Raw genomic sequence first — 22,922 nt, 5'->3', positions numbered from 1 at the left:
AGTTTACCGAAGAGTGAAGATGAGGCCCAGGAAGGGGAGAGGAGTTACGCTCATAGCTGAGTCATGTGACTTGCCCATGAGAAATTTACCGTGAAAATACATGAATAAAATGAAATAGCCAAAATGGGCCACTGGATTGGCCCCCCAATTATCAGTCTTAAAGGCTTGGCCCATTAAATGCCTACAAGTAAAATACAGTTGCAAAATTATGAATATGTAAAATGGGTCTACTCTTCAGACTCATGCAGTGGGTCTACTGGTATGTGAAATTCCTATGTAGGGCAAGGAATTCTACTAAATACTGACTATACTGAATACTGATGAGCCTGAGGAATACCATTGGCAGAATTAGCCTACTCTATCACATGAGTCTGCCACCAATGTTTTTTTTAAGTTTATTTTGAGAGAGAGAGGGAAGGGAGAGCACATGTGAGTGGGGAATGGGCAGAGAGAGAGGGAGAGAGAGAATCCCAAGCAGGCTCCACACTGTCAGCACAGAGCCTGACCCAGGGATCCATCTGAGAAACTGTGAGATCACGACCTGAGCCAAAATCAAGAGTCAGATGCTTAACTAACTGAGCCACCCAGGTGCCCCTGCCACCGACATTGTTGAGAGAATACGTTTGGATGTAGTATGTACGTAGTTTATGTGTTACCTAGTGACTGGTTTAATGGCTAAAACGGCATCCTTCTGAAAGATCTGCCCTTGAGTTTTCATTTGAGCCCCGACAGAACATGTCCTTGAGTAAAGGTGTGAATTGTTATCATTTCATTCCGGTAGACGGTGACACGAGATCCCATGCTGAAGGCTGCCTTGCCTCTCTTTGCCAGATTCATTGTCAGCAATGGGCTGCAGACCAAACAGGGGGTGTTTGAGATCACACTGGAGACCGTGGACAGAGCCTTACCCGTGGTGACCAGGAACAGGGGGCTGAGACTGGCCGAGGGGGCCACGGGCCTGCTTTCCCCTGACCTCCTCCAGCTGACCGACCCTGACACCCCAGCGGAGAACCTCACCTTCGTGTTGGTCCGGCTCCCACAACATGGCCAGCTTTACCTGCGGGGGACAATGTTGCTTCGGCACAACTTCACTCAGCAGGACGTGGACAGCAGGAATGTGGCCTACAGGCACTTGGGAGGGGACTCCCAGGTTGACTGCTTTACTTTTGTGGCCACAGATAGGACAAACCAAGGCTTTGTTGTGGATGGGAGAGTGGGACAAGAACCTGTTACATTCACCATCCAGGCAAGTATGACAAATCCCCGGTTCATTGCCACAGGTGTAGAGAAAACAACTTTGGGAAGAATTATTTCCTCCTTCCCTTCCTTCTTTTATTCACCTGTGTGCCGTGCAGTGTGTTTACAGCATGCCAGGCACTAAGCAAGGCACCAGGCGTATTAATACGGACAAGACAGTTGTGGTCCCCGCCTGCCAGCTAATGACCAAGAGTCCGTGGTAGGACAGAAAGGAGCAGGAAACATGGGCTTTGGAGTCAGACTTGACTGGGTTGGAATTTCTATTTGCCATTTATTAGCCGTGTGACCTTACGAGAGTCGTTTAACTCTTCGAACTCAGCCTTTCTTCTTTGAAAACCATGCCTTACAGCATCGTGGTATCCAAGGCGCTAGTATATTGCCTGAAATATATTAGATACTCAATATCTTGTAACTAGTGTTGTAATATCTAACTGTACTATTACGGTGATGCTTATTGGTCCACATCAGCTGCTGGCGTTTTAACGGTTTTCGATTAAACATATGAAAACATACAAGGCAGCATCGATAGGACACATGAAATGATGATGAGAGACATAATTGCAGCAGTTACAAGTTCTGGAATGTTAACTGTAGGGCAGGCCCACTTTACGTAAATCTCATTTCCTTCTCATGAAAGGGGCAATTTTATCGTTTCCATTTAATAGGTGTTCGGAAATTCACAAGTTAAATACCTTGATCGAAACCAAATGAGGACCTCTAGGCTTTCTGATCCCAAATTCTGTGTCCTTTCTCTGGCACTACTCTGCCACATTTATGTTGCCTATCAGGATGATTTTGGGAGGGCATCATGTGTTTTTCTTTTTTTACTCAAAACACATCAGGCATGTTCTGTTTCTTAAACCCTTGAATCCACTCTCTTGGGATGTAGTTTATCCTGTTCTACACACTTCCACCCACTGTAAGAAAGCTAAATCTGTGTGTTACTTCAGGATACCTTCTGATTATGCAAAATAATAATTTTCCCTTGCTCTTTAGTCCCTGTGTTGGTCAGGATTTTCCAGAGAAATAGCGCAGACAGGATGTATTATATAGAGAAAAGGAGGGAAAAAAGAAAGAGAAAAAGATTTGTTTTTGGAAATTGGCTCACAATTGTGGGGTCTGACATGTCCAAAATCTGCAAGGCAGGCCGGGAGGATGGACACTTCATCAGGAATTGATGTTGTGGTCTCCATCCCAAAGGCAGTCTGGAGGCAGAATTGCTTCGTATCTAGGGGACCTCAGTCTTGTCTCTTTAGGTCTTCACCAGATTGGATAAGTCCTACCCACACTGTGGAGGGTAATCTGCTTTACTCAAAGTCAACAGACTGAAATGTCAACCACAACTAAAAAATACCTTCACGGCAACATCTCGCCTGCTGTTTGACCAAATGAGCATCGTAGCTAGCAACCTTGACGTATAAAATTAACCATCGCAGTCTCTATCTAAGGTGGGATTTGAGTAGAAAGGTGGTGAACCATGATGATGTGGAGTGGTTGCTGGATAAGTCTTTGTCTCTAGGGAGGTCCAGAAAATGTCCTGAAATTATGATGCACTGGGAGAAGAGAGAAGGTACTGATATCATTGACACAGCATGAAAGAAGTACTTTGTATGTAGTGACATTATGGGTTTTTTTTTTTTTAAATGATATGTTTTAATTGTTATTTGTCTCATCCCACTCTCCAGTCTATTAATATATTTTTTCCTGACCCCTGACTCCTGACTCCCCGCACTAGGTAGAGGAATGTCATTGTGCTGTCCAATCAGTATTGCTTTTCCGGGTCTATTTGGCTGCATATTTGTAGGAGTTATACATTCTAAGTACAGGCCTCAGAGTTCCTTCCTACCCCCAGAGTAGAGAAGGAATAGGGAGTAGAATTTAGAAAAGGTATCAGTATTTAAATCAGTCCAGTCCCAACAACATCATCATCATCTTACAGAACATGGTTGTTATAAGAGGGTGATCTCTTGAAAGTTGCAGAATTTACTGATAGGAAAATGTTGGATATATGCTGTGAAGGTTCTTTTTCATCCAAAGGACAAGGTTCTCTTTGCCAAAAAATACTATTATGTGTAGACAAGGAAAGCCTCAAATTTTCTCCCATAATTCTCCCGAATGTTCTGGTCTTTCTGAGCAGGGGGGTCAAGCAGTTTAGGAAGTAAGTGGCCTTCTTTTCTTTAAAAAAAAAAAAAATGTCTTGGGCTCCAATATTTTAAAATACTTCTGGTATGCTAAGCCAGAAGACCTGTTTTTGAAGAAACCAGAAGTTTAATGAGATTAGGGCAAGTAGGACCCAATACACAATAGGAACCATGTAACCAGAGATTACTTTTTTTTTTTTTTTATTTGAGAAAGTGTGAGTTGGGGAGAGGGGCAGAAGGAGAGAGAGAATCCCAAGAAGGTTCTACACTCAGCTTGAAGCCTGACGCAGGGCTCAATCTCCCTACTGTGAGATCATGACCTGAGCCAAAATCAAGAGTTGGACACTCAACTGAATGAATCTCTGAGGTGCCCCCCAGAGCTTAAATATTAATGTGTATTTTTTTAAGGTTATTTATTTACTTTGAAAGAGACAGAGAGAGCTGGGTGGGGGGGGCAGAGAGAGGGAGAGAGAATACCAAGCAGGTTCCACACTGCCAACGTGGAGCCCATTGTGGGGCTCAGACTCACAACCGTGAGACGATGACCTGAGCCAAAATCTAGAATCGGACGCTTAACCAACTGAGCCACCCAGGCTCCCCAAATATTAATATATATATTTTTTAAACAAGTGATCACAACAGGCATTTATTCCTTTTGTAACACTTCTGTTTTTACAGAAAATATATTTAAAAAAAAACATATCTACACTCAGCTGGTTATAATGTTGAGGATTTCTTACATGGCTTCAAGTATTTTTACTTTTCCTTCTCTGCCATTGACCGTCCCTTCCACTGGCCATCCTCGTTATAGGACTTTCTCCCCCCAAAAGGCCATGATCATGATTTGACCCGCCCACCTCCCACCCAAGTGCATAACTCTGAGGTTGTTGTCCACACTTTTTAGGAGAAGGGAATGACTGTAACTTTTGGAAATGGTTGTTGCTTTTTTTGTTTATAAAGTAATTGTTTATTATAAAGAATTCATGAGCTGCAGAAAGGGACAAAAAAAAAATCCTTCACAATCATACCACTCAAAGATAACTAATTTTATGAGGCACCTGGGTGGCTCAGTCAGTTGAGTGTCTGACTCTTGATTTCCGCTCAGGTCGTGATCCCAGGGTCGTGGGATGGAGCCCTGCATCAGGCTCCATGCTGAGCGGGGAGCCTGCTTGGGACTCTTTCTCTCTCCCTCTGCCCCTCCCCCGCTTGTGCACTTTTTCTCTGAAGGATACTGTATTTCCTGTCAAGCATATTGCCTGTTTCCACTCTTCCTTATGTTACAAAAATTTCCTAATGTTATTATATCTTTCTCGAAAACATAATTTTTAAAGGTTGAATAGCACTCAGTGACAGGAAGAGATGGTTTATAAATCTTCTGTTGGACTTCTATTTTGTGGATTTTCAAAATTGCTACTAAAAATTATATTTTAGTGAATATATACACACATTTTTGTATAAATCTAATCATTTCTACAGGACATACTCAAGAAAGTGAAAGTTTTGGATCAAAGTATATGTACGTTTTTAATATATACATATGCCAAATTTCTCTACAGAAAATTTTCACTAATTTGCACCGCTACCCGCAAAATACAAAAATGACTGTTTCCCCAGGTTACCAACATGATGTATGATTATTTTTTGAAAAATGTTTAATGTTTATTTATTTTTGAGAGAGAGACAGAGAGAGACAGAGACAGAGTGGGAACGGGGGAGGAGCAGAGAGAGACAAAGACACAGAATCCGAAGCAGACTCCAGCTCTCTGAAGGTGCCAGCACAGAGCCCGACCTGGGGCTCAAACCCACAAACTGTGACATCACGACCTGAGCTGAAGTCGGAGGCTTAACCAACTGAGCTACCCCGGTGCCCCTGATTATTTTTGTTAATAAAAAAAAAAAAAAAAAACCTGGCCAACCTGAGAGGAAAAAAAATACTTGATTGTTACAAAACTCCATGTAGAAATACACCATGAAGCATGGTATTTCCCCCACCCAATTAAAAAAAAAATGTTTTGGGGTGCCTGGGTGGCTCAGTCGGTTAAGCGTCCGACTTCAGCTCAGGTCATGATCTCACGGTCCGTGAGTTCGAGCCCCGCGTCGGGCTCTGGGCTGATGGCTCAGAGCTGGAGCCTGCTTCCGATTCTGTGTCTCCCTCTCTCTCTGTCCCTCCCCCGTTCATGCTCTGTCTCTCTCTGTCTCAAAAATAAATAAACGTTAAAAAAAATTAAAAAAAAATGTTTAAAACAGGTTTGTACAAGTAAATGCTTACCGAATTTTGTCTATGTCTGTATGAACATATACGTGAACAAAAATGTATTACAGTCATCTCTTATTCTGCAACTTATTGGTTTTTTTGTTTGTTTACCAGTTGACACTAAGTTGTGGAAATTGCTTATTATCAGTTCCTTCTACCTCTGTTTTTTAAAATAGCTGAATGATAGCTTAAGTATATCATACCGAACACAAAATAGAGTCTTGTCACGGCATTTATTCTTTACTTTGCTAGGGTGAACCAAGATTTACAATAGTATCCTTTTTGGGTAAGTGAAGTTGATAATTCACTGGCTAGGAGATTGTGTTCCTGTACCTGTTGTTTGGTATCAGTGGTGAACTGTGCTAATTGCTTCGAACTTGCTCCTTCCCTAACCTACAACGGTCGTTTGCAAGAGGGTCCGAGCTTCATTCCATACCTGAAGGAGTGTTTGAACCTATCTGCCTCTTTCACTCGTAGGTCATTGCCCCTTCACTATCTTCCCAAATGGAGTCTACCTGTTCAGTTGCCTGGTTCTCATCCTCAGTGGAACAAATATGCAAATGCCTATAAATAAGCACCTTTCAGAGTACCTGCGTGGCTCAGTCAGTTAAGTGTCTGGCTTTGGCTCAGGCCACGGTGTCACAGTTCATGAGTTCAAGCCCTGCGTCAGGCTCTGTGCTGACAGCTCAGAGTCTGGAGCCTGCTTCAGATTCTGTGTCTCCCTCTCTCTGACCCTCCCCTGCCTGCACTCTCTGTGTCTCTCTCAAAAATAAATAAACATTAATAATAACAATCACCTTTCATTTTTTTCTCACTAAGTATTTCTAGTTTTCACACCACATTTTTTTGCCATTTGAACAAAGATGTGCCCCCCCCAAAATATTCAGTGCATTCGTGATGCATATCCTTATGTGTATCTTTATAACCTTATTTCTGTATATCACCAAGCACTGGGAAAATTCAAAATTCCTCCTGTGGAGCTAACTTTATGTTTGCAATACAATTCTTGGGTCAATTTTCATGTATTCAGTCAACAAATATTCCTTGAGCTGCTGTCATGGTTCAGGCACTGTGCCAGGTGCAGGGAATGCAGGGGGTGCGGGTACGGGTGGAGACATAACGTCTACCGTCAGGGAGCTTATGTCCTAATAGGAGAGTCAGACAATGGACAATTCACAAAGCTGAGTCAAAGTTTATAATGGAAAGTTAGCCTCTGCTCCAGGCACTATGATATTTACTGAGGATATTGTGAACAAGCCAGCCTTTAGCAGAAATGAACAAATGAGGAGGATAAATAATCTGAAATTTGGGGTAGATTATCATTGTTGACTATTAAGATCCTATGTTGCTTGGAGATGAGAAACCTTTGTCTAAAAGCGTATGTAATTATTGACTATCCAGGTTGACCAGTTGGACAAAACAGCCCCCCATATCACACACTTGCACTCCCCTTCTCAAGTGGGGCTCCTGAAAAATGGCTGTTATGGGATTTACCTCACTTCCCATGTGTTGAAGGCAACAGACCCTGACACTGATGACGATCTGATCATCTTTAAAATTCTACGAGGCCCCCAACATGGACATCTGGAGGACACAACAACGGGTACTGCCTTCCTTGATCCTTGTAATCGCTCATCTTAAAATACCCAGTAGCTGGCAATGCGAGAGAGTAATTTAATTAAGTGTCGGCCCATTTGGTAAACACTCCCCAGGGCTTACTGATAGATGCAGTTTGTAAATCAATATCGGTGCTAAAGAGGGTTTGAGGCTGAGCTTCCCTAAATTCATCTTGAGTGGGGGAACCAAGTGCTGATACGCAGCTGTTTATTGTTTATAATTCTTTATATCAGCCAGATTGGAATATAGTCAGAGGAACACAGAGTGTCAGGACCAAATTCATATTTGTGAGTAATTTTTTTTAATCAGGAGTTCTAAATGATATCAGTTCATGAAACAAAGAAATACAATTGGGAGGGGGTAGGATGGTTTCTCCAGGATTGTATATTATTTTGCTTCATGAAGACAATGATCAAAATGTGTCACTAAAAATAATGGCACAGAATTTGAGATTTTATTGCTGTATCTTCCTACTCTCCCCTATTTTTTGTATTTTCTTTCAGACAATATTTCTGAGCCAAAGTAAAATTTAGAGCCTAATATAATTTTATTGCATATGAGTTTTAAGATACTTGCCGTAATGTTCATTTCTTTAAAAATGTATACTTTGGCTGTTTTTAAAGCTGTGCTTAAAATGGGCATACAATTTATCAACTTTTATTTAACGTTTTGTTTGAATCCCTGTGAAATGTATTCATTTCTTTTTTATAGGTGAATTTATCCACGAGAAATTTACCCAAAAGGACTTAAACAGTAAGACCATTCTTTACATCCTAAACCCATCTTTGGAAGTTAATTCAGATATCCTGGAATTTCAAATCATGGACCCCACAGGGAACTCTGCCGCTCCTCAAATGTAAATTATTTTGCTTGTTCAGTGGTCCTGTATATAATGTCCAGAATGTATCTGATTATGAATGTGAAATATTCTTCTTCAAACAAAATATGAAGATCAATGGACAGGCCATTTTAGAAGCCCACAGAATTAATTTTGGAGAAAGAATTTTCTTTCTCATGGGTGATAATAGGAAAGCCAGTAGTCTTATAGAATATGAGAATATTAGAAATTTAAGTTATATAGTGCTGGCTCATTCATGTGACTCATGTAAATGCTTACACTTCTACCTACACACACACAAACACACACACACACACACACACACACACACAGAAGTTTCTGTCTTGACAATTCACTGACATTCAGGACTGAGTTTGCAGGCTCATGTACAAATCGTGCAGCAAGAGGTCACTCTAGGACTGCGTTAGTAACCAGAGTCTTCTAAAATACCTACAGCAGGAAGAATGGGGTAGTCAGGAAGTGTTAGCAAAACGTCTCTTCCCTTCCAAAGAAACGAAAAATCCAAATGATTACTTGTGACTGCATCTTTAAGCTAATAAACCTATCGCAGGTAAGATGAAGACAGCGTAAAGGGGAGAATAGACAAGTAGTGACGCTTAGAAACGTACAGAATGTACAACCATCAGAGTAACAAATCCTCACAATTACAAGACGAATGACTATTGTAATATTTCTGACGGGGCCCCTGTTCTAAACTTCTCTTGAGTGTAGACCTTGAATAGCTTACCAGCTAGCAGAAAATCACAGAAAGGTTATTTATAGTCCAATTCTCCTTGTGCTGTGTTTTTCTTTTGAATTTTGACACTCTTCCCAGTCACCTTATAGAAAAGTCGCTTATTTATCCTAGTTTCTGTATTTGCTGCCATCTAATCAAACTACATGTCATAAGCTGGTACAGCCCCCTTATGGGCTTTTTATGTCAGAATATAGACAGAGAAAGAAAACAAATTCGCCTCTCTGGTTTCCATTCTTACTTTTTCTGACCCTGGATTGTAGTTCCAATTGTTGCCAGCAGAGGTCTCTATAGTCATTGTTAGAAAAACGCATTCCCTTTACAAAATTCATTCCCAGAGTCCCACCTGCATGGCCCTGGCCCTGATATAAAGTACCTGCCCAGATTTATAACCTTCCCAGATTTTTATTGAGTGGCTATGATATGCCAGGTTCACAGTAGCAGAAGCTGGGAAATACGCATGAAGAAGGAAAACCTGGGCCCTGACATGAAAATATAATCATGAGGTTATAAACTTCAAATGGATGACCACCACCCATTAAACTGATCTTGTCCGAAAGAAACAATTCCTTGGCATTACCATCCTTATAGAAAATATATTACCTAACTGCAATTTCAGACAAATGTCTTCCAATTCTCAAGAAAATGAAAAAAAAAAAAAAAAACCAACCCTGTTCCAAAATCATTAATAAATTGATTACATTTGCTTTTATTTAAAAAAAATATTTATTTACTTAAGTACTCCATACACCCAAGATGGAGCTTAAACTCAAGACCCTGAGATCAAGAGTCGCACGTTCTTCTGGCTGAGTCAGCCAGGGGCTCCTATATTTGCTTTTTATTTTATTTTTATTTATTTTTATTTTTTAAAGCACACACTTTTAAAAAATTTATTATTATTATTATCTTTTAATGTTTATTTTTGAGGGGTGGGGGAGGGGCAGAGACAGAGAGAGACACAGAATCCGAAGCAGGCTCCAGGCTCTGAGCTGTTGGCACAGAGCTCGAAGCGGGGCTCGAACTCAGGCCACCCCAGCACCCTGCCTGCTTTTTAATAGTATGACTAAAGAACAGGAGTATTGATCAGACTTGCTGTTGACCGAATGCTGACCCCTATTCCTCCACCTGTTAGCATAGCATGGCTGACGATTTTTTTTCTCCCAAAGTGGTGCTAGATTGATATTGTTTCAACTACGCGCCCTTTTCATTCCTCAAGGTTACTAAGGACATTGCTTTTGAAGATGATTTGTGTTTTAAAATAATTCTCAAATTCAGAGGAGAATCACAGAAGAATTTATAATCTTAATCGAGGCTATTTTAGATAGATTCCTGCTTCCGTGATATGTTCTCATGTACCTTGCTGAAGATATTTCTATTTCAGCTTGAAATGATGGGAACCAGTGGAACAAGATGATATAAAATGTGCCTACCAAGGGTGAACCCAGAAGTAATTTTGATTTGCTTCTGACACATATCACATTGCTTTCTTTCGAGTGGTAGGGGAGGGTAGAAATTACTCAGAATTTATGTTCATAATTTGTGAATGGTATAGCTGTCCCTTACCTCATTTGGAAGTAGATGTTTTTGGAACAAGAAGCATATTATTCCAGTAAGCAACAATTTTGCGAGTAGTTATCTGTCTTTCCAAAGCAGCCTGCAAGAACGTAGTTACATGTACAATGTATGTTATAGGCATTTGCAATACAGTTGTTTTCTGCTCTATTCCCTTACTCTTCATTTTAACGTCACAACCACCTATGAGGTACCATCATAATCCAGAATCAATAGGTGTGAAAACTAAAGGGCGTTGATGGGAGGTGACTTTTCAAAGCTCATGTAACTAATTAGTGAAGGAGCTGGGATTCAGACCCAGGAAGGATGCTCTAGAGTCCATGGTTTCCTTCATCGTACTAAAGAACTTCTGGCCCACTCTTTAATTTTTTTTTTTTTTAACATTTATTCATTTTTGAAAGACAGAAGCAGGCAGGGGAGGGGCAGAGAGAGAAGGGGACACAGAACCGGAAGCAGGCTCCAGGCTCTGAGCTATCAGCACAGAGCCTGATGTGGGGCTTGAACTCATGAACCCCAAGATCATCACCTGAGCCGAGGTCAGACGCTTAACCGCCTGAGCCATCCAGGCGCCCCACTTCTTGCCCACTCTTAACAAGTCTGCTAAACTGGCCTATTGGGAAAGGAGCAGCAGATTTGTCTTCCTTCTTTCTCTCTAGTCATTGGCCACCCAGGCAACAAGAAGGAAGTAATACTTACTCGTTAAGGACTTTAAGTTTTAGCTTTTTTTTTTTAAATAAATTACAGCTATCAATATTAATGTGCAGTCCATGTCCAACCCAATGGGAATTATGATACAGATAACAAACAATAAGGCACCACACTTAGAGCCAAAGAACAAAACAACAGGGCTTGAGCTTTGGCTATGCCATTGACCTAGGTGATCGTGCAAGCCTTAGTTATCTCATCTGTCAAACGAGGGCCAATACCACGATTTATTTAGAGAAACAAATGAGATAAGGCATGTGAGAGCATCTTGCATCTTTCAAGTCCTTGACCAATGTGACTTGCGGTGGTGATTGCTGTTGTTCATTCATGTGAGTACAAGATTGATTGTTTGAAGAAGTATCATGATTCACAAAGTAAACAGTCAATATGCTTATGAATGACTAAGCGAAGTCTTGTGTAATTTCGTGTTCTTGTTTGGCTGAGACAGGATTAATAGATTAATATTCCATGCATTTGGAGGGGGTGAAAACCTTCTGTAATAAAGCTAAAGGGACCACTGGTGCAATCTGGAGCAGAAAGGAGGCTCTTTTACAAAAACCAAGAAGGACCCATGTTCAGTGGGATTGTTCAGGATCTTGACTGCTAGTAAGTTTTTTGCTATTGCAACATTTCTGTAGAATGTCAATAATGAAGGGTCATGAGATATTCCATTAGAAAAGGTGTTAGGATGGGGCGCCTGGGTGGCTCAGGCAGTTAAGCGCCTGACTCGGTTTCAGCTCAGGTCACGATCTCATGGTTTTTGGGATCAGCTCCGCATGGAGCCCCACATAGGACTCTGGACTGACAGAGTGGAGCCTGCTTGGGATTCTTTCCCTCCCTCTCTCTCTGCCCCTGCTTGCATGCACATGCTTGCTCTAAATAAATAAATAAAATAAATAAGTAAATAAATTAAAAAAAAAATAAGGTGAAAATGCAATTTAAAAAAAGGCATTAGGAAGTCTTGATTTGATCAAGTTGTGGCTAGCTGGCTAGCTAGTTTGTATGCTGTTTAACTGCATCACAACCTAGAATTGCGGAGATGCTTGTATGGAGTGGGAGTTTCCGAGCCAGGGAAATATTATACAGCATATCTCCACTTGATTTGACTATAGAACTACCACCACCCCACCCCAGAATAGCTCACGGAACAAATTTTGCATGGGATACATTTGGGAGACATTTTATCGTAAATAGCAATTATTTCATCACACTAAAACCCATGGAAATTTGCATAAAGATTTCGATTTGGCTAAGTGCCTAAATTTCAGGCACAGTGCTAGGTGCTTTCCCATATGTTGTCTAATTTAATCTGCAAAATACAGTCCTCTGAGGGTGATAAGGAAATTAGGCTCCACGCATTTAAGTAATTGGCCACAAGTCGCTAAATGAATGAGCGGCAGAGCTGAAAGTGAACCCTGACCTCACGACCTCAAAGTGAGTGCCCATCTCATCGGCTCGTGCCTTGGCATGACTCACACGTCATACCTGTCTTTTAGCCCTGCCCCAATCTCAGGATGGTCTGCAGAGCTCCCAAGCTCAGCTAACAAGGTCTCGCTCTGTTCCTCAAAAACACCTTTGCAGCCCACAGGTGCAGCCAACTTCTGACCGAGGCAGTTTCTTAACACATCTTCTACATTGACCTCTTTCATGTGCCCACTGGGGGGGAAAAAAAGTGAACTTAAAAAGAAAAGTTGACCCAGGCTGGAGTTCTGCATAACTCTGGGCTGCTTCTCCAGCTGCTGCATGATTCCAAGGACGGATTCTTCTCCTCTGTCTGGCTACCCTTATTCATTCTTGGCTTCAAAAGAGAAAGGACAAAGAGATCAAACCGAAAAAGAATTTCTAACAGGCGCACCCTGCAACGTTTTAGCAACTTTTATGAAACACCTTGCAGGGGAAGAGGTTGAAACTATGTGCTAGGTAAAGATTTCACATTATACCTGCAAGCCAGGAGTTAAAAGTATTTGTCTCCCGGTAGATCTAAGAACACGCAGAGGAAGGGAAGGGAAAAAAATGGCACTTATTAAGCACCCACTGTGTACAGGTGCCTTATACATACTAATGAATTTTAATTTTCATCATTTCACAGGAGTATCATTCTCCTCGTTTTAAACGGATTACAAATGGAGGCCTAGAGAGACTGGGTAACTGACCATAATCACACACTAATAAGTGGTTGCAAGATGTGTCTGACTCCAAAGCACTGGTTTAGGGTACTCACTATCCTGCCTCCTGGCTAAACACCGTTTTCCCATTACCATGAGAGAAAGACAGCATCAAAAACACAGGTGTTCATAGCATTAGATTATGGAGATTAATAGCATCCTCTTTGAATTGATAAGTCTTAGAACACTTGGAAAAATATTTTTTAACCTTTCAATTTTCTTAAGTCATATGCTACTTGATTATAAATGAAGAGCTAGTCGTAAGCATAATTTACTCACAATTTTCGCTTCTGTAAAACCTTTCACTGAGAAACTCAAAATACTTAATGAGTATCCATTAAGGCTCATTTAACCCCTTTGAAGTACAGACTCATCATTATTTACTTTGGGAAGTGAGGAAACTGAGGCATAGAGCAGCTAAGTACCTTTTTCCCACACTCTTGTTAACCTAGATTAATGTCCCAGATCCCAAACTGGGGTTTTAATACCAAGTGGTTCTTGCAGTTCATTGTTCCTTCGTGTAAATGAGTCAAGTAGCCGCAAAATAAAATATCAGAAAATGTACATATATTTTTACTTTACTGCAACACTATCGAGAATTTGGGTAAGATAATTCTTTGCCATGGACTAGGGGAGAGCTGCGGGCAGGCAGGGTGTCCTGTGTATTGTAGGATGTTTACAGCATCCTTGGTCTCTACCCACTAAACACCACCATCACCCCCTTCCCAGTTGTGACAATCAAAGCTGTCTCCAGACCTTGCCAAATGTTGAGAATCATGCACATACCTTAGAAATACCGTAGATGTGTGTTAAGCAATCATTCTTTATGATAGAATGTTCTTTTATCAACGCCATCTTTCTTAATACTCTTATAAAATACAAGAATAGCTAAAGAATCCAGAGTAAGGGCCAGAAAGAACATGTGAGGATCATCTATCCTAGATTTTTTTTTCAAATTTTATGATTTAACATCAGTTAATAGGGCTGGGGAGAAAAAAGGTTTCAGTGGTCAACTTGGCCTGGGAAACAGTGGGTAAAAAAATTCCTTCCTTCATTTAACAAGTATCTATTGAGCTCTTACTATTTTCTGGTCATTCTCCAGGGGACTTGGGACTGTATCAGTGACCCAGAGGCCTCTGTTTACTTAGGCACATACTTCATATCTAAACAAATTAGGTACTATGGTCTGTATGATACTACTTTGGAAAATGACTACTTTGGAAAATTGGTCAGGATAAGGGGGATCGTAGATCCAGACTTTGGGGATGGATTGACTTTAAACTGGGTGTTTAATCTCAATTTTTAAGAGTCTCTTAAACTGAGGGTTGATGGGGGGTGGGAGGGAGGGGAGGGTGGGTTATGGGTATTAAGGAGGGCACCTGTTGGGATGAACACTGGGTGTTGTATGGAAACCAATTTGACAATAAATTTCACACTAAAAAAAATAAAATAAAATGCTAACTATCTGAAAAAAAATAAATTGGGTGCTTAAATGGCTTTTCTGGTATTCATACCAAAAATTGGTGAAAAATCAACAACAATGTTATCTGAGAATCAACTATGTGAGATCTATAATTAAAAGTATAGTATATCTAATACTATTATCTAATACTATTACTTATAAATTATGTCCTATACATCCTTAAATCAGTATTATACTACACACACACACACACACACACACACATCCCTCTTCCCTCTGGAGAGGCCATTGTTAAGATATTTATAACCATATCACTGCTTATATGTGTATGTAAAATATAACAAGGCAATATGTAAATTTAAGGTATGTGCCAAAGTAAAACAAAAGAAGAGGCGTAAGAATGGAGATGGGAACCTCAACAAAGCAAGACAGCTGTCTTATGCTGCACTTCAAGATCCTGTTGTGCACAGTAGAGGGACCAGAAGCCTCATGACTTATAATCTGGTTTAATCTCTACTGTTGCATCCTATGTCTTCCACTCACAGTAGTGGTTGTTGGAAATTCAAATTCAGTTTCCACATTATATCAAATTTCTTATTGTGATCAGTACCCCACAATCACTGAGGGGAGTGTTTCTCAACTGAGGATGATTTACCCCTAAGGGACATTTGGAAATTTCTGGAAACAGTTTTGATTGGAGGGGCCGATGTGACTGCATCTAGCAGGCAGAGGTCAGGGATGATTCTAAACATCGTATAATGCACAGAACAACCTCAGTTACTATCAGGTCCCAATGTCAATGGTCTCCAAGTTGAGAAACCATGGCCTAGGGAATTAAGGAATTCTCACTTCTTGCTAACTGACTTGAAATGATTGCCATATGGTCTCACATAAAGTGTGTCCATAAACTTCATTTCTGACCTTAGATTGAGCTTTGCTCAATGGCAATAGGAGAAGGGAGGGATCGTTAAAATGTGAAGATCTGACCCAACTCTTGTCTACATAACACCTACACATCCAGAGCTTTCCAAATTTCTCTCGTGGGCTCCTGCATCTGGTTATCTACACGATGCCCAGCATACAGCTATGTGGCTTCTCACAGGGAGAATTCCTAAGCGATTGACTGCATCTCTTTTCTTTTAGGTGTTTGTGTAGAATTTAAGCAAGTCTCAGCAATAGAAAGATCTTCAAAGTCAGTACTGCAAAAACCAAACACATTCAAAACATGTGTTGCACATATCCTGTAGGTATGCATGTGCTTTGTGATTTAAATATTTTTCTGGAAGGCATATAGCGTGGCTTACATTTCATGGCTTTTCAATGGGTCTTTATTATTTATAGTGAGGAAAATAAAACTAGAACAGTGTGTGATGACAACGTTATCCTGTAAGCAGTATGCAACTTTCTAATCGTGCATCAGGGAAATGTGCACACTTTCCCAAACGCCAAAGCCCTTCGTGCATTGAAGCTGAACAGCACTCTTTGTGGTCCCTTTATGGATCTAGATCAGCAATCAAAATTGCATTTAGCTTTAGGCTTTGAGGTCGCCTGGGTCTGCAGAGTGACATTGATGAATTTTTGCTTGTCGTGGTTCGTATTAGCAGTAGATGGATTCTCTGAAGAGTGGACGTTGAAACTCATTTAAACCTTATTGAGACTTAGCTGAAATTCATTGTATTTATCTATTTCACTCATTCCCATTGCTTTTCTTTCCTTCCTGTTTCATCTTTCTGTCCTTTCCTTCAATCCATCTTGTTGATTTTCCCCCCTTCTCATTTAGTGGGGTCCTTAAAGATTCTTGGCAATATGTGGTTTTTATGGCATTTGTCATATTCTTGTCACTTGTTATCTTCTGGTTCTTTTATTTTTATTTTTATTTTTTTAACGTAATTTATTGTCAAATTGGTTTCCATACAACACCCAGGGCTCATCCCAACAAGTGCCCTCCTCAATGCCCATCACCCACTTTTCCCTCTCCGCACCCCCCAATCTTGTGATTCTTTAAGCATAGCCATTTATTTCTTTACTTCCTGACCGTTCCATGCCAGAGTTGAAATCAGTTACATCAAAAACCCATGAAGATCCCAAATATTTCTAATATGAGGATTCTGTTTTCACGTCAAAATTTTATGAAGCCCGGCAAGCCAGTGACAATAAATTTATGTACTGACTGAATAAACATGTATGTTCATATAGATTTATGAACCTCTCCCATAATCCCATGCTCCCACACCACCTTGTCCCACTGGCCCCTTGTCCTTGGAGTAAGAGACAGTGCTATTGAGTTTATCTTGCTGGTTCACTTAGAGTACGTAACTGTGACACACGATTGGTGCAAAGACATGAAGAGGTTATGAGGGGATACCCTTACTCTTTAATGTGAATGGTCCCCAGGAAAGCCTGAAGAACTCTGTGGAATTTGGAGACTCCATGCCCTACATGGTGGCACCCGGGATTTCTAGTTCTGCAGGAAAAAGTTGTAAAAAAAAAAAATACATTTAGAAATCTAGAAGAAAGAGCCTACATCTAGTTGGAAGATTGAGAATACAGTAAGGCAACCACTGAGGGTTTTGAAAATGTATAATGAAAGGGAAAAGAAAGAAACAAAAGTAATGAAGTGTGTTAAATGATGATAGTGAAGATGGCTTGTGTCTTATATTGCTGAAGGTTGCAGGGGTGCAAAAGGTAAGAGCACGTTTGGAGAGAAATGTTTAGGTAACCAACTTCACATCTTCTCACCTCAAAAAGGGAAATGTAGGGGTAAAATTGTATTCCTCTGCTTGAGCTCAAGCGACAGGAGTCATGAAGGACTTCAACTGGGAAGAAGAGTGGTACAGAAGGAATGGAACATTTGGCTTCAGATGTAGGCTGGAGATTTCAACTCTGCCTTCTATTAGCTTTGTCATAGCTTTTTGCCTTTAAGCTGATTATGGAACCTCTCTTAAGCTTGGTTTTCTTTTCTGAAAAAAAGAAAAAAATTCTCTATGTATTATGAGGAGTAAAGTAGACAGCTTCCATCCAATGTTGGGATCACTAAATCTCTTGTGGGAAAAAGACCACCCCTAGTTATCAGGTTTATTCAGTTGCATCCAAGCTACATGTCAGTCAGCCCTTTTATATGTGCAGAAGAAGGAATAGATAGTGGTTACAAAACTCATGCACATTTTAATTCCTGGGCACATCCTGAAAGGATAACAGGTTATTAAACTGAACCTAAGTTCAGAGATATGCTACTGGAGCAGTTCTTGATGTACTAATGAGGGCCAAAAAATAAGAGAGAAGATTTCCTATCAGCGGTCTTTCCTGAAAAACAAAACAAAAAAAAAAGAATGTCTCCTTGAACTTCACAACTGCTGGTTTATTTCCCTTCAGAGCACTCAGGTTTGAGTCCCTTTCTTGTCATTAATAACTGGGGGACCTCTGACAGCTTCTTAACCTTAGTTTCTGCATTTGTAAAATAGAATTCTAACATTTACTCTTTCTGCCTCATGGCATTTGTTGTAAGCATCAGATGAGATTGTTAGTGAAATTTCTTTTTGAACTAAAAGGTACCAAGTAAGTGTAAGGCATTTTTAACACTGTTGTACGTTGATGAACCACGTCTGTCACCATGAGAGGAACCTCCCACCATGAGTTCCATCTCCTACCAATCAGAGGATCCCTACTGGCATTTACTATGCATTTAAAAAAAATTATTTTCTCTTTTCTTTTCCTTTCATGCACAGTTTGGAACTGAAGTGGTCTCATATTGAATGGTCACAGGCTGAATATGAGGTCTGTGAGACTGTGGGCATGTTATCCTTAGAAATTACCAGAAGGGGATATTCCATGGACTCAGCCTTCGTGAGTGTAAAGGTAACAAGTCTAAAATATAAACTTCCAGGCTAAAACTTGGGTTGCTGGTTGGTGCCTTTCATGATTTTCTTAAAGAGAAAACCAGAGTAACCAAGGAGATTTCAAATTGCAGGATTGCCACGTTTATTTTGGAGATTCTACATCAAACATCTCCTTGTCCTTCTACCTTTTATCTAACTTCATTAGCTCCTGGATAAGGAATTTCTAACTCACTTTTAATTTTTAAATCTGGTTACTAAGTCCTGAAGTTTGATTTTACAGGGAGATGGATCCAACCTAGTGAACCCTGGCCAAACTCTGCTTTGGAAAAGAAACCCTGCATGTAAGACATTCAATGAGGTCTCCAGACCACATTTCAGCCCCCAAATGGCTTTCTCTTAGTATGCACCAGGATCGCTTCGTGTGGTCCCAGTGGATGAGAAAAATCAAGGGACAAACTTAAGAGTCACCCAGGTTGGGGCGCCTAGGTGGCTCAGTCAGTTGAGCATCCGACTCTTGATTTCAGTTCGGGTCATGATCCCAAGGTCATGGGATCGAGCCCACGTTAACCTCCATGCTGAGCATGGAGCCTGCTTGGAATGTCTCCCTCTCTCCTTCTCTCCCTCTCTCTCTCTCTCTCTCTCTCTCTCTCTCTCCCTCCTCCTGGGCCCTTCTCCTGCACTTGCATGAACTTTTCTCTCTCAAAAATAAAAAAGAGTCACCCAAGTCAAAATTAAGAGAACATTTATCAATCCAGGCCTCTGAGATATAAAGGATACTCAGTAATCACTTTTAGATTGATTAGTCAACTTGCTATTGCTTTCCATTGACACGGACCATGGAGCACAACCGAAGACGTCTAGAATTGAAGGAATTTTTTTTTTTTTAGGAGTTGCCATCACAATACCACTTCAAGAGAATGGCAGCTTGAAAAGCTTTCACAAACTAACAATGGCAAATGAGCTTTGAATACTGCTCCTCAATCTCCTGAAAAGGGCAGTGAGTGATATTAGCTTTTGGGGGAAAAAAAAATGGTCATCTCAGTTAAATCTCAATTACAATAATCAATTCAAATCACCCTCAGAACCTTGTGCACCTAAATTCTACCATATCCACATTTGGTATTTATCTTTCCAGATTGTTCACACAAAAAGAAATCTGTCCGAACGGTTTTCTAATAACGCTTTGGTCTTCTACAGACAACACCATATGCTCGAGTCTAGAGTTTTGGGCCATATACCATTTACCTTGCCAGGTAGAAAGAACATATGTGGTGTGACAGGGAACCTTTTGTCTCCCGAAGCTGAATGCACACTGTGAGCCTGCCAGCTGAGTGGCCAGGCCTTCATCAAACACAGCCCTGAGCCTCCAGGAACAGCTCTACCTAGAGCCCAGGTGCTGCTTTCTACCAGAGCTTACTGGCGTCTTGACCAGAAGCAAAGAGAAAGCGCTCTCCCCTGTGTTGTTTGTGCTGGTTCGAACTGTGCACCTTCACCGAGATCATTGCTCCGACCACCTTTTCTCAGACCATTCCTTTTCCCACATCGGATTCTGCAAACCCAGTGGTGGTAAATACTAAGTACTTGCATGTGCGCGGAAATGTAACTTCCAGCATGTGGTGGATACAGGAGAACGATGGGCTGCCTTTTCGCAACGAAAGGTGGTTCAGGAAGAGCCTTGGCATTGTAGGCCAAGAACAAATGGAAGCCTGGGAGGAAGTACCCTCTTCAGCAAAAGGTTTCCACTGCAGGCCCATTAGCAGATCTCGTGGCCTTTGATTACAAATGGAGGTAGGATCTAAAGCCAGAAAAAATGGGAACTTTTAAGTTCGCAATTGTGCACTTGATTTCTTTGTTGGAAAGTGAGGAAATATAGTAACTCCCTTTCTGGGCCATCTTAGATGTCTAAAAGAGTGCAAGGTAACAGCTGCTTGTTGTGCTTACGCAGGGTTCTCATCCGATGACCTTTTTCAAACTCGCCAAGGACACTCTTCTTAACACGTATTTAGGCTCCCTCTGGGGGAAGATAAGGTCGTGACTTGAGAGCCCTAAATCCCCTCTGGTTTTTAGCCCTACGAGTGGGGAACAGGAGATCAGTAAATCGTCTCTTTAGAGCAATTGTTGTTGTTGTTGTTGTTGATAACAACTTACTTGATGGAGCCTCGAAAACCCTCAGTCCTGCGTGCGGATTGATTTTGCGTGGCTGTTCACCAGGGCTGTCACCCTCGTGGAGCTTTCATTCACTTCTGTGAAGTGAGATGGTTTCCCCCAGACAGGAGAATGGACGAGGCCCGTTTCGGTTCAACCTGTCAAAGTCACTCAGTGCCCTGGAGCTCGTGGGGTACCTCACAGCTACTTGTCTGGTGCTACTTCTCCTCCCCCCCCCCCTTCCCTCCCAGGCACTATTTCAAAGCCAGGTTGGGGTAGGAGGAAGGTAAGGTAATAAATGGATACTCATAGCAAAGAGAAAAATATTGTTTAAAATTTATGTTGCTTTCTCCAGAGACCAAATCGTTTAGAAAGAAGTGAAAAGGAAAAAAAGAAAAAAAAAAGCTTTACTTTTACTTCTGTTGATATTAGTCTAAGAAAAAAGTTAACTTTAAGGAAGATCCATGTAGCCTAGATCTAAAATGGTTGATTATAATTTTTAAAAAGCCCTTATGTTAAAAACAGACTTAAGAGCATGAATTTAAGGGCACCCGGCTGGCTCAGTCAGTAGAACATGCTACTCTTGATCCTGGGGTCATGAGTTCAAGCCCCAGGTTGGGCATAGAGCCTCCCTAAAAAAAAAAAAAAAAAAAAAAAAAAAAAAAAAAAAAAAAGCATGAATTTAATCTGTTATGATACTAGACTAGATGTTTCTCTATTAAAATAATATTTACTTTTCTTAAAAAAGGATATTTTTTTTCCCTCTTAAGGTCAAGCAAGTGTCTGCTACAGTTGGAAAAGACTTCACTCTGACTCCATCTAAACTGATTCAGTTTGACCCAGGTACATTTCGTGTCTATAGTTTGTTTCCTGTTTTTTGTAAGAACGTGTGGAGATTATGGGGACTTACTTCAGCCCGTGCAAGAGAGATCAGTTTGGCCTTGAGGTTTTGCCCTTCGTGTTTCACTTAATCACAAGTGAATATTCGTTTAAAATGAGAAGAAAACTCATAACGAATAAAAAGAAAATATCCGGGCCAATATCCAAAAAATCCAGAAAATCATTAAAAAAATTATTTAGAGTCATAACCCAAAGCTGAAATAGCCTCATATTGTGATGGAAATTTTCAGAATGTCATATTCACATGAGGCCATTTCTACATGATTTCTCTTGGAATAGGTTGCTTTGAGGAGACTGCGGGGAAGATTCATTAGATAGCACATACTTTGTTTAAATCTGTGGAAAAATTTTGCTAGGTGCAAAAGGGGATATAAAAATATGGTGCCAACTCTTAAAGGCATTCTATTGTGTGGGAAATAGAGCCGTGAAAACAACTCACTGACAGTACACTGGGACCCAAAGGAGGAGCCATTGTTCTGGTTGAGGGGAATCCTGGAAGACTTCCCAGAGGAGGTGATATTCTGAGCAAGTAGGAGAAGAAGGAGAAGGGGACTTCAGGGTGAGCTGTGCCTAAAGCACTAAAGCTGGACCAACACCTTCCTTCCCTGGCCTCTGTAGAAGGGGCGGGTAACTCTCCTTCACTGCACCGCATGGTTCTCTCTCCCTCTCGTCTGGGATGGGCATGCATCACCTGTCCAGGGGCAAATGGAAAGGGCCTTGAGAAGCAGCCAGGGCTCGTGGCTTGGTGCTCTCCTGCAGAGGAGGTGTTCTGCCCTCCGAGAACATTCCACCAAGTCAAGACCCTTGCCATTATCTTGCCACTGACACATACTGTTTCAAGCAAAGGCAGAACAAAATGGCCTGAATATCATCCCTGCTCCAGAACTGACAACCTTAATAGTAAACATAGAAAAGAAATGCCTTTCTGCAGTTCACCACAAGTAGCATGATGGTTTGTGACTAGTTTGCTAAGGCTGCCCTTACTAAGTATCACAAACATGGTAACTTAAAAACAGAAATTTATTTTCTCACAGTTCTGGAGGCTATAAGTTCAAGAGCAAGTTGTCAGTGGGGTTGATTCCTTCTGGGGGCTGTGAGAGAGAATCTGCCCCATGCCTGTCTTCCACGCTCTGGTGACTTGCTGGTCATTGGCATTCCTTGGCTTCTGCGGAATCCACACCAATCTCTGCCCTTGTCCCCAACATGGCGTCCTCGTGTATGTGTCTGTGTCCAAATTTCCCCTCTTTATAGGGAAATCAATCACAATGGATTAGAGGCCCACTCTAGTGTGACTTTATCTTGACAGTTACATCTG

At 41.1% G+C, this 22,922-nt stretch overlaps 1 protein-coding gene across 1 annotated transcript in view; it reads left to right on the top strand.

The window, feature by feature from the left end:
- The window catches only part of FREM1 (FRAS1 related extracellular matrix 1), a 137,104-nt gene that overhangs the window by 89,531 nt on the left and 24,651 nt on the right, over positions 1-22,922 (top strand). Inside the window, exons 24-28 of the mRNA XM_049635133.1 lie at positions 832-1,246; positions 7,054-7,255; positions 7,981-8,125; positions 18,452-18,581; positions 21,478-21,550. Coding sequence (XP_049491090.1) covers positions 832-1,246; positions 7,054-7,255; positions 7,981-8,125; positions 18,452-18,581; positions 21,478-21,550 — 965 coding nt within the window. The remainder of the gene's footprint in view (positions 1-831; positions 1,247-7,053; positions 7,256-7,980; positions 8,126-18,451; positions 18,582-21,477; positions 21,551-22,922) is intronic.

This window comes from Panthera uncia, chromosome D4, assembly GCF_023721935.1.
Source record: "Panthera uncia isolate 11264 chromosome D4, Puncia_PCG_1.0, whole genome shotgun sequence".
NCBI classification, from domain to species: domain Eukaryota; kingdom Metazoa; phylum Chordata; class Mammalia; order Carnivora; family Felidae; genus Panthera; species Panthera uncia.
Note: the sequence above shows the minus strand (reverse complement) of the source record. Positions and strands in the feature narration are given on the sequence as shown.